Below are 12,386 nucleotides of genomic sequence, written 5' to 3'. Positions count from 1 at the left end.
TGTAGCCTGGATGTTGTCAAAATTCACAGCATCTGATGTACCAAATGTACTTTTAAAAATATTACCTACATGAATTGGAAGAAGATATGGTTCTGTGTTGGTGTACAAAAGTGTATAATCTGGAATAGATTCACTGAGTACCCTTATTTGAAAACAGTAACAAATGCTTTAAGCCCCTGTCCCACTTAGGAAACCTGAATGGAAACCTTGCGGTTCCCGGAGGTTGCAGGTGGTTGCCGGAGGTTGCAGGTAGTGGAAGCAGGTAGGGAGACTGACAAAAACCTCCGGGAACCACACGGAAACCTTGGGTGGGGTGCAAAGTCTCCAGAGGTTTCTGTTCAGGTTTCCTAAGTGGGACAGGGGCATAAGACTTTAGGACTTATCTGCCATCACGAATAATAAATTTTCATCCAACTCATCCACCCCCATTCTCTCAGTTGAATCATTTAGATCAGATTGTATAGAACTAATAGAAATGCTTAGTCTTTCATTCATACTTGTGGCCTAAAATCCCTGACAGTCTAGACTGCTGGTTGAAGCAGCTCATCGAGTTTGCTACTTTATACATAAAATTATTTCAACTGATTCTAAATATTGTAGCACATGGTTTAATTCTGGTTCTGAAAATTGTTCTTATCCTTCATTGTTTCTCGTTCAAAATCTTGCAGGCTGCTTTAAAAATCACAATTGACTAAAATCTTCAGTGGGGATTAGAAAACATTTAATGGGACGTCAATGCAGCTGGTATAAAACATTCAGCAGAACAAAAATATTGCTGCCCAATTTAACATGTCAGTCCTGTTTGAGCGAGCAGGCTTGGTGGTATGGATAGTTAGCAGATCCCTGAAGGGTGGTGGACATTGTCTGTCGTCAGTAAATGCTATGTTTGGAATCTGGGATAATAATTATCTTAAAAACCTTTGTTCCCATTACAAAAATATTTTAAGATGTCTGATCATCAAGTATAGAGGGAAACTTATCTCTGTAATTTGGTGATGCCTGGGAGTGTGGATGCTGTTATTGAAACGTTTGCTTTAATTTTGGGTCTTTTCGCTTTGGAGTCTCAAATTGTGCTTTTGCATGATTTACAGTTCTTTTTAATTATCTTCGACAAGTTTGCAAATTATAATTCTGTAATACTTTTCAGCTGGAGGCTCTCCTCGCAAAAGTAGGCGAAGATATTAATAGTAACATCAAGTGCTGGAGTAACTCAGTGGGTCCGGCAGCATCTGTGGAGTCGACATTTCAGGTTGAGGCCTTTCTTCCGTCTATAGAAGGGTCGGGACCTGAAATGTTGCCTGCCCATACCCTCCTCGTCTGACCCGCTGTGTTAATCCAGTGCTTTGTTTTTTTGCTCAGGATTCCAGCAACTTCATTTTCTCATGTCTCCAATAGTCTTCTTCTTCTTGCGTATGTTGTGCACAGTCTAAAGTTGTCGGACAACTTGTACTATTTGATCATATTCGATTGTGCACGTTGGGTTGATTCCATTCGTTGAAACGGGGCGGACCATGTGAAGGTTGCAATCTCCCACCCCTCAATTTTAAGGTTAGGGAATCACACTTGTCTGATTGGAAAACTATTTTTAGAGCAAGTTTCTTCAGATTTCCCGACCATGGGAAAACAAAGAAGGGAAGAGATTGAATTTTTTTCGCCTTCCATCGCAGTGAGGAATGTGGAGGAGTCACTGTGGTGGATGTTTATGTTAATGTATTTAGTGTGTTCTGTTGCTCTTTATTGGTATGGCAAATGAAATTCCTCGTATGTTACAAAACATACTTGGCTAATTAAATATGATTGATTATGATAGCTTTTTAACGACCTCAAGTTGCATTTAATTAAACACTATGACAAGGTGATTTAAAAACGGAGTCACTAATTTTCTTGCTTTTTTTTTAGGGTACAATTTGCAAAACTTACAGTAACAAGACCAGAAGGTGATTTAGGAAAATACAAATCTGTCCCTCACCACCATCGAGGGGAAGTGCAATTCTTGGGAAGGTGAGTACAAGTTTAAAAAAAATAATACTGTACTTATGCATGCATGTGAGTTTTGTATTCTGGAAACAATAGTAGAAAATCTTTAGTTGAGTTTAGAGATGCAGCCCTTCGGCTCAATGGGTCCCCACTGACCAGTGATCCCCGCACATTAACTGCACGCACTATGAACAATTTTACATTTATACCAAGCCAAATAACCAACAAACCTGTTCATCTTTGGGGTGTGGAGGAAACCGGAGAACTCTGAGAAAACCCATGCAGGTCACGGGGAGAACGTACAAAATCTGTACAGACAGCACCCGTAGTCAGGATTGAACCCGGGTCACTTGCGCTGTAAGGCAGCCACTCTACCGCTGCGCCACCGTGCCGCCATACAAATTCTTTAATAATTTAAATGATGTCTTGCAATTACATAAAAAGATGGTTGATCTTGTGACTACCATTTACAACTTTGTCTCGCTGGTTAAGCAAATCAAGGAAGAAATGGTTTACAAAATGATTGACTGCTGGGTAAAAGAAAGTCCATACTTGAAGGATAAACATGAAGATGAAGCAAGGTTCATGTGGGATGTCAGTAGCAAATGGTCTAGCAAAGAAAAATTACACCTTAAATAATTTCATCATGGGTATAAGATTAAGTAATCATATATAATTATTTGAGCCACTCCTTATTTAAATAATGAATTTTGTGGTAACATTCCAAGCAGCAGAGGCATTGACGTGTTGCCAATTAAAGAAAAGCAGCTCAAATTTGCACTACATTTTAGTAGCAGAGTATAATTTGTATTACAACTGAATTCTATTAACTGAAGAAGTTATTGATAGTCAATTCGGCTGTATTTATTCCTTAATTGTTTCAAAATTCATCAAAGCATGGATACTGTAACTGAGTACAGAACTCCATTTGAAATACTGCAATTCTTAACAAGTTACATTTTGGGTAATAACCATCCATTAGAACTAAAAAAAGTTAGCAATGAAGGTTTTAAGTTGTAAGGGGGAAGGTTTGTGATAAGCAGAAGGCCAGGAGAACTTTAATGATATAATCTGTGATCAAAGCAAGCAAAGAATAGAAGGGATGTCGGGGAGAAATTGGGGAACTTGAATAAAATCTGTAATTAGCAGAAGAATGAAGAGAGATGAATGCTTTACCAGAAGCACATTGTTTCTATTATTTCCATTCCATGCACAGCATTTAGTTGATTTTACATTGGTAAATCAATTGGTTGGCTGTTTTATAGAACACCTCCATTCAGTTGCAAGAGTGGTTTTGGCCTTCCTGTTGTTCTATCATTTTGATTCTTCCTCCCACTCTTTAGGTAGCTTGGCATTATATCGCTAGAACATTTGCAGTGTATTTTCGTAGTCGTAGATTGACACCGCATGGAAAAAGGCCCTTCGGACCAACTTGCCCTCACCAGCGAACTTGTCCCAGCTACATTAGTCCCACTTGCCCACGTTTGGTCCATATCCCTCCAAACCTGTCCTATCCATGAACCTGTCTGACTGTTTCTTAAACGCTGGGATGGTCCCTGCCTCAACTACCTCCTCTGGCAGCTCGTTCCATACACCCACGTGTGAATAAGTTATCCCTCAGATTCCTATTAAATGTTTTCCCCTTCACCTTAAAACTATGTCCTCTGGTCCTTGATTCACCTACTCTGGGCAAGGTTTTATTTTATTAATCTAATAAACAGACTTCCCATAAAAGGAGCGTTCAGTTTACTTGATGCTATTATTATTGCTATGCCTAAACCATCCAATGGTGCTTATTGATGTTGTCTAAAACACTTGAGTAAAATGACTGATGCAAATAGTAACTACATATTTATTAAATATTGTCTAGGTTTTTAGAAATATACTCTGTGCCTACACTGATTAATGCACCAGAGCACCAGAAATCCTTGTAGCCTTATGATTTTACACATAAAGTGGAAATACCAAATGTGTGTTTAATGTGTTCACTATGTTTTTTGATTTGTTTCAGTTTTTTAACTTTATCAAAATTATTTAATATCTGTAGGATTGCTTTGTAACATTTTCTGTATAATTACTTTTAAAAACACATGCAGTGTAATGTTTTGGGAAGAATAGCTAGCATTCAAATCAGACTTTTGGAAACTAATCTTAATCATAGACCAGACTGATTTTCTAACCTATCAGGCAAATGAAAAGCATATTTCCAGAAACGTGAAGACTGGATCAAAAATAGTCACTTAAGTGACATTGAAAAATTCTCATTACTTGAATGCTTGCTGTCTGTCTATTCAACCTGATTTTAGCATAATGATCAAACTAATATTTGAAATGTAAACCATTTATTTAAACTGTTTCTAACCATTTTAATAAAAATTTGCCTACCAGAACCATATTTGTAAATGTGTCCATTATCAACAATTGGAGCAGAGTATTTTTTAAACTGATGTGTAAGAAATGTTGGTGAAACGTTATATCTGATTTTTCTTCCATGTTTTTTTTGTTGCAGATATGCTCTATTGAGACATTCGAAAGAGAGGCAGCTGCTCGATGGTCTGCAAAACTTGAAGTACTTTCCAAACATCACAGTTGAAGTCTTGTATAAAAACATAACCGTAAACTTGACACCGGAGCTGGCTCCAGTGAGCGATTATTAAGTAATAATAATCAGAGCAGTTTAGTGAGGGTTAGGGTCCTTTTTCAAGAAACAAATAATGGATGTGGAACTTTTGCTGGTTAAAAAAAATCTGCAGTAACAACACAGGACAGTGTGATTGTTAAAAATACATCAAAGGTTTGATTGTGCAGAGGTTGGTTTCTGTTCAAAGCCAGTGCAGAAAGGGCTGATGGATATGAAACATCAGGTTTGAAATTCATTGTATCATGGACACCTTCAGTGTAACCTCTAATTCCCATTTTCCCAATTGGATAATAGGACAGCCAAGGTAGAAAAGTGAGCTGATGAAACCAAGAGTAGTTCCATAGTAACGAGTCAAACTGAATTTTTAGGCTGCAGAACCAAATGGAAACTTGCATTGCACTAAGCAGGTTATTTTCCAATCACTTGATTAAATTAGCTAAAAATCATACCATTACCAATTTTTTTTTATTCACTAGCAATTGTTAATTTACTTCTCGTGAATGAAGTTTTTTTGTAAATAAGCTGTGAATTGCCAGATATTTTTTTATTTATAGTCTACTAAACCACAAAGTTTACATGTTGAGATCAATGATTATGTGTCTGATGCTATTGTCTAATTGGGCACGGAATACTCTGGACATCATCCCTTTAATTTTAAAAGTAAGGGGATTTGATTAGTGCGTGTCTCTGTACATATGATTTAAGATGTTTTGTTTTCATTGTCTTTACTGCTACACATTCACGCTGCTGAAATCCATGGATTGCTCCCAGAAAGGTTGCTATTTCTTCTCCAAGCTGAAATGCTCCATTTTGGTTGCATCAATTTATTTAGTGTAGCTGTTTTTTATTTGAATCGACTATGTTTTGTTACAAGAAAACCGTGCGTGCCAATGATGCTGTGGCATTCTGGTAGCCGTTAATAAATTGCAAGTATTGACATGCTGAATATCGTGGCCACATCAACACTGCTGCAGTATTTGAAACTGCTGGTGATGCAATTTAGTAACTTGCCGATATCCTCTTTTACCATAATGTTCCGTTCTGAGGGTCCAAACATCTTCTCTGATCCACGGCAGCTGATACATTTGGTTTATCTGTCTGAATAAATCAGGGATTTCCTTTGTCCTTTCCCCATACCTACCCCTCCTTCCACCAACTCCCCAGCCAGCATATTTATACAGATCTGTGTTATTTAGTCGGTGCTAAAACCTGTTCGCATGAATAGCTTTTTGAAATATTTCTACAATCAGATGTCGTAACAGGACACTACTTTAGGCTGTGGTATGATATGGATAAGTCATACCCAAGATTCCTACAAGTTTGTGTCAAGGATAAACGAGGCATTTCTCCATGTTTTAGCTCTTCTGCTGGAGGTCTGTTATGCACACCAAGAGAAAGGATGAGCAAAAGAGAATGTTTAAAAAAATATTAAAAAAATTGTGAAGTTTATTTATCTGTATATTTTTGTATCCATCTTAGGTTTGCACCTTTTATGGTTCATAATCTCATCCACAATGAATGGTAGTGACATTACATAGACCCCCATCTCTGGAGTAAGGAGCAATCCATGTGAATAACCTTCTGAGCTTTTGTTGCTAGGTCATGATCAGTCCATATGAAAGGACGTCTAGGGATGAAAATTTTCATGTCCATTCTTTTTTAGCGTAAAAGTTGGTTTGAGTCCAAAGTGAAATTCTTTTGGACTCTGCCAATTTTTTTTTTGTTAAAATTTTCAAGACAGAATTTCATTCAATTAGACTTCTGTCCTTGAAAGGCTGCTAGCCTTATTCACTTTATTTGCATTTAAAGCTGATGTTTCACAAAAGAGAATTTTATATATATTTATACATATATATATATATATATATAAACATGAAGAGTATGATGCAGGTAGAGCGTGTGGCAATAAAGAGAATATTGATTGTGTTGGTAGCGGTATAAAATAATATATTGCTATTTCTGAATCCAGTATACTGCTTCAAAACAGAAAATAAGCTTATAGTTGTATTTCATTTTGATGATTGCTGTATGTAACTATATTTTGTGCTTTCCCTTCTTTCTATTCCTTTCTAAGTTCCTGCATTCTTATTCCTCACCCCTTTTATCCTCTTCATACCTTCTCTTCCCCCCCAACCAAAATCATCCCTTCCAGTGGCTTTGATGAAGCACTTAAATATATACAGTTCATGTTTAAGTGTTTTTAATGCTATTTAAGTTTTGTGTATTTCTATAAAGGATAAAGATTTCACTTGCATGTCCCAAACTACTATAAAAGGCATCTTAAAAATGCAATACAGGTTATCCGTTGGGAAAATGCAGTAAGGCAGCGCACACTAAACTATTATTGCTTGTGGTAATTTTCAGTTTTAATTCTTAGTGTAAGTATAAAATAATTTGAGCCATAGGAAAAATTTTAAGGACAAATATACTTTTCATTAATTTCATTTAGGATTCCATTTTGACACAGGCACATTCTGTGTTGTGGCAAATCTTAGTTCCCCGTTTTGATCATTATTGGTGCACCAGTCCCACTGTACGCAAACATTTTGCCACAAATTGTCCCAGGTAGCAAGAAACAAAACGAGAGCCAAAAATCTCTTAAATTTCGACGAAAAAACTGCAGGCAGTTGTGTAAAACATCTAACAATTCAATCTTTTCTCCAATGTTGGCATGAATTGTTTATAGAATACTGTTTAACTTTTTTGTTGTTCCGTCTAGTTTTTTGCATGTTTTCGAGTAGAGCTGGACAAATCAGCAAAGTTCTCAATCTGTGCACTGAAAAGCATCAAAGTATTACTTCTCACCTCAAAGCCTTCTGTCTTATCTTTCACACGTTTGATCATTTGTTTATACATTTTTGTATTAATTTATGGATGATTTTCAATAAAAAGTGACACATGCATTGAGTTGGCGTAGAATTTCAGTAATTCATTAGGCTAGGATTTACATTCATCGTACTATTTAAAACAAGCAAACGTGGTTGTTCACAAATTAAATCATAAGTATAATAATCTCAACAACGTCATTGAAGGTGAACTAGGCAATCCAGGTTTAAATACAGGATCACAAACAGTTGGGTGTTGAGTTTCTTCAGCATCAATGAGCGACAGAGGGGTGCAGCTGGAGCAGAGGGAGAGCTGCTACCTCTCAGCCCCAAAGACCCAGGTTCAACCCTGGCCTTGGCTGCTGTCTGTGTGGAGTTTGCACATCCTCCCAGATCTCAAAGACGTGTGGGTTTGTAGGTTAATTGGCCTCTGTAAATTGTCCCCAGTGTATATGGAGGGGATGTAAGTGGGATAACATAAAACTAATGTGAGTGGGTGATTGATGGTCGCATGGACTCAGTGGGTCGACCGGCCTGTTTCCATGCTGTATCTCTAAACTAATTGCAGGTTTGAAGAATTCATTTTCAACAATTGTTGTCTGAAGCCATTTGGACCAGGTCCGTCTGCCACAACCACGTATTGTCTACAGAGGAAGAATTGTGCCCCTTCTGCAAACATATAAGGGCGGCTGATCATTCATGAGCAGCGACTCATGGATTCCAGGAAAAATTATTTGTCGTCTTGTCGGTTTCCAAGTATTGCCAATGAGAAATGTATTTGCAAATGGAATTACAGTACTTGTTTTCAAATGCACCAGATCTTGCAAAATAAATTGCATTCATTCTGAAGGTCACAAGAGATAGGAGCAGAATTAGGCCATTTGGCCCATCGTCTATTCTGCCATTCAATCATGGCTGATCTATCCCTCCCTCCTCACCCTGTTCTCCTGCCTTCTCCACCTAACCCTGGATACCCGTACTAATCAATTGGCATTTACCCTTTATTGTGCAAAGCCGTTGCACACTTACTTGGGAAATAAAAACAGGTGTTTGAGCGAAAAGCAGGAATTGAAGTAATTGGATAGCTTTTTCCTAAAATCTTGGCCCTGTTCAACTGCTTGAAAATATGCCCCTTTCAAAATGGCACTAGAAATTGTTTAATTTTGTTGCCGAGTAAAGAAGATATTGATCTTTAGAAGTATTGCTTTAATTTTTCACTAGTTCACTATTTTCAATAGTTCACTATTGCTTTGATTTTTATTCCCCATTTTAGTATAATATAAAGGATGCATACAGTGCTCTTTTATTCAGCAGCATTTAGTTAATTTGTTTGCCATCACAATCGTTACCATAGTTTAACAATGTTTGTAAGATGACTCGTGTTAAAGTGGGTGTTAAAAGCGGGAAATCGAGCAACTGGATGTCTTTTTCCAATGAGCTAGGTACAATTCTACTGGATGAAAGTCTGCACCAATGTTAACCCTTTAAGCTGCGTGTCATAAAAGTATTGTAGACTGATTATACAGTCAGTGTTTTGACACAGAAAAATGTAGCTGTTGCTAAATTTGGAGCTGATGGTGTTCTACCTCGGAATGGAAGACACGATGTAAACATGGGCTTCTGTGTTAAATCTCTCTGCGACTTGGAGTGTTTTATTGTTGATATTGTTAACCTAGGCACATGCTTCCAGTCTCCGATTATCAAAACAATGGTCTTGTCCTTGACTATCTTCCAAGCAACATGGATGATCATAAAGTTAATAAATAAGAGCAGAATTATGCCATTCGGCCCATTAAGTCTACTCTGCCATTCAATCATGGCTGATCTATCTTTCCCTTGCAACCCCATTCACTTGCCTTCTCCCCATAATACCTGACACCCATACTAATCAATAATCTATCTCTGCCTTTAAAATATCCATAGACGGCCTCCACAGCCATCTGTGGCAATGAATTCCACAGATTCTCCACTCTCTGACTAAAGAAATTCCTCCATTTTCTTCCTAATAGGACGTCCTTTAATTCTATGGGCTGATCTTTGGTCCTAGACTTTCCTGCTCGTGGAAACATCCCCTCCACATCCAATTAAATTGTAGTATTGTATGAAAAGATTGTTAAAAATCTACCTTCGTAAAAAAAATAAAAGTAAAATTTAAAAAAAGCTGCACCTGTGAGAACGTTTGATATGTAACCTGTATTTGAACTAATTTTTGGGACTAATGTTAATGCAGAGATTAAACGCATTCTAAAAGTTGATATTTTGACGGTTTCAAATATTAATTATTAAAAATATGTTTGCAAATTTTTTTGGTTGACAAAAATATAGACAAAAGAGGACAATAAAATGCATGTAAAATATTTATACTTGGCATTTTTAAAGCATTTGATCATTGATTATCCCTTAACAGATGCCTTTAATAAACTAGAAGGTACACAAAATTGCTGGGGGAACTCAGCGGGTGCAGCAGCATCTATGGAGCGAAGGAAATAGGCGACGTTTCGGGCCGAAACCCTTCTTCAGACTCACAGTGACCTTTAATAAACTGTCTGTTTGCATCTGTTTTTCTCTTAACCTGTTCCTTATTAGTGAATGGTTCATAGGAATGATAAAATCACAGATATTCTTTGAGTGCCAAGTTGATTAAGTTGAAACTAAATGAGAGAAATATTTAGGTAATCCAAAATGACAACTACAAAGTCTTTGATGTTGATGGCATCGAAAATACTTGATTTAAAACAAAAAAAAATCATTTTAACTCAATCTTAGTTTAGCTGGCAAGGCCAAAATGTATTGCGCTCACTCCAGCTCCAACAAGATTCCACCCCCAGACTCTTATTCGATTCCTCTTTCAGTATTTCAACGCAATTCCTTTATTTACAATGTGTAGGAAGGAAGGAAGTGCAGATGCAGGTTTGTGCTGAAGATAGACACAAAGTGCTGGAGTAACTCAGCAGATCAGGCAGCATCTCCGAATAATAAGAATAGGTGATATTTTTGGTCGGAACCCTTTTTCAGTCTTCAGACTTATTCAGTTGGGATGGTTGAAATGCAAGCATAACAAATATTTAATTTTGTGTTTATATTTTATGCTTTCAGCCATATGAATACTTTTCTTTCTGATGCCCAATAACCTCACTTTTACCAGTGCACATTATTGCTACATTTGGTTAAATGCTGCCTTGATATTGAAGGGCTAACACTAACCAGACCTGCAGAATTGACCTTTTTGACATGTTTGGACCAAGGCTACGTTTAATTTAGAAACTAGGTGCAGGAGGAGGCCATTCGGCCCTTCGAATCAGCACTGCCATTCATTGTGATCATGGCTGATCGTCCCCTATCAATAACCCGTGCCTTCCTTCTCCCCATATCCCTTGACTCCACTAGCCCCTAGAGCTCTATCTAACTCAAATTTTGTGTAGTGATACAGCATAGAAACAGGCCTTTTAGCCCACTGAGTCAGCGCAGATCAGCAATCCCTGCGCACTAACACTATCTTACACACACTACTGACAACTTACAATTTTACCAAGCCAATTAACCTATAAACTTGTACGTCTTTGGAATGTGGGAGAAAACCACGCAGGTCACGGGGAGAACCTTCAAACTCCATACAGAGATCACCCGTAGTCAGGATCGTGCTGCACTATTATGTTGCCCATTATATTCTGTAACTTTATAATTAGTTACAAGTGATCCTAAGCTTGAGCATTTTACTCTGAGTCTTATAAAGTGGATCTTTAAGGTCGTGCAGTCAAAATTTCTATTATGGGCTCTAGTTCTTCTGCCACTGATGTGCTTAATGTCATTGAGAATATAGTATGAGTTTTTAAGACATCGGGAAATGAAGCAAGTTTTATTAATATTCTGAAGATGGACACAAAAAAGCTGGAGGAACTCAGCGGGACAGGCAGCATCTCTGGAGAGAAGGAATGGGTGATGTTTCGGGCCGAGAAACTTCTTCAGACAGAATTAATATTCTGTCAAATAACCTTACCAGAAAATGTATTGATAATTGGAGGGTTTAAGTTAATGGCCTACAAACTATTTCTGAGGATATGCTCTGCCCCTTGTGTTGAAAAAAATTAAATATTTGAAAGACAAATTTTTCAATCAAATGTTTTTTGTGTTTGTGAAGAAATCACTTGGTAAAATGGGTAGCCAGTCACAGTGCGAACTCCATCTTCAAGTTCGCTGACGACACCACTGTCGTGGGATGTATCACTGATGGGGGTGAGTCAGAGTATAGAAGAGAGATTGAGCAACTGTCCATATGGTGCCAGCGCAATAACCTGGCCCTCAACACCAGCAAAACCAAGGAACTGATTGTGGACTTTGGAAGGAGTAGGAGGGGGACCCACAGCCCCATGTATATCAACGGGTCGATGGTTGAAAGGGTCAAGAGCTTCAAATTCCTGGGCGTGCACATCTCTGAAGATCTTTCCTGGTCCGAGAACACTAATGCAATTATCAAGAAAGCTCATCAGCGCCTCTACTTCCTGAAGGAGAGTCGGTTTGTCAAGGAGGACTCTCTCTAACTTCTACAGGTGCACAGTAGAGAGCATGCTGACCGGTTGCATCATGGCTTGGTTTGGCAACTTGAGCGCCCTGGAGATGAAAAGACTACAAAACGTAGTAAACATTGCCCAGTCGGCTCTGACCTTCCTTCCATCGAGGGGATTTATTGCAGTCGCTGCCTCAAAAAGGCTGGCAGTATCATCAAAGACCCACACCATCCTGGCCACACACTCATCTCCCCGCTGCCTTCAGGTAGAAGGTACAGGAGCCTGAAGACTGCAACAACCAGGTTCAGGAATAGCTACTTCCCCACAGCCATCAGGCTATTAAACCTGGCTCGGACAAAACTTTGATTATTAATAACCAATTATCTGTTATTTGCACTTTATCATTTTATTTATTAATGTGTGTATATATTTATATTA

The 12,386-nt window shown here is 38.0% G+C and overlaps 1 protein-coding gene across 4 annotated transcripts in view; it reads left to right on the top strand.

Annotated features, from left to right (window-relative positions):
* Positions 1 to 7,525, top strand: part of b4galt5 (beta-1,4-galactosyltransferase 5) — a 63,876-nt gene extending 56,351 nt beyond the window's left edge. For all 4 annotated transcript variants that reach the window (XM_033041516.1, XM_033041515.1, XM_033041518.1 and 1 more), the window contains 2 exons: positions 1,900 to 2,001; positions 4,487 to 7,525. In XM_033041516.1, coding sequence (XP_032897407.1) covers positions 1,900 to 2,001; positions 4,487 to 4,634 — 250 coding nt within the window. In that variant the 3' untranslated portion in view covers positions 4,635 to 7,525. The remainder of the gene's footprint in view (positions 1 to 1,899; positions 2,002 to 4,486) is intronic.
* Positions 7,526 to 12,386: the final 4,861 nt, after the last annotated feature.

This window comes from Amblyraja radiata, chromosome 23, assembly GCF_010909765.2.
Source record: "Amblyraja radiata isolate CabotCenter1 chromosome 23, sAmbRad1.1.pri, whole genome shotgun sequence".
Lineage (NCBI taxonomy): Eukaryota > Metazoa > Chordata > Chondrichthyes > Rajiformes > Rajidae > Amblyraja > Amblyraja radiata.
The sequence above is the reverse complement of the archived record's forward strand: the minus strand, read 5'-3'. Positions and strand labels throughout refer to the sequence as shown.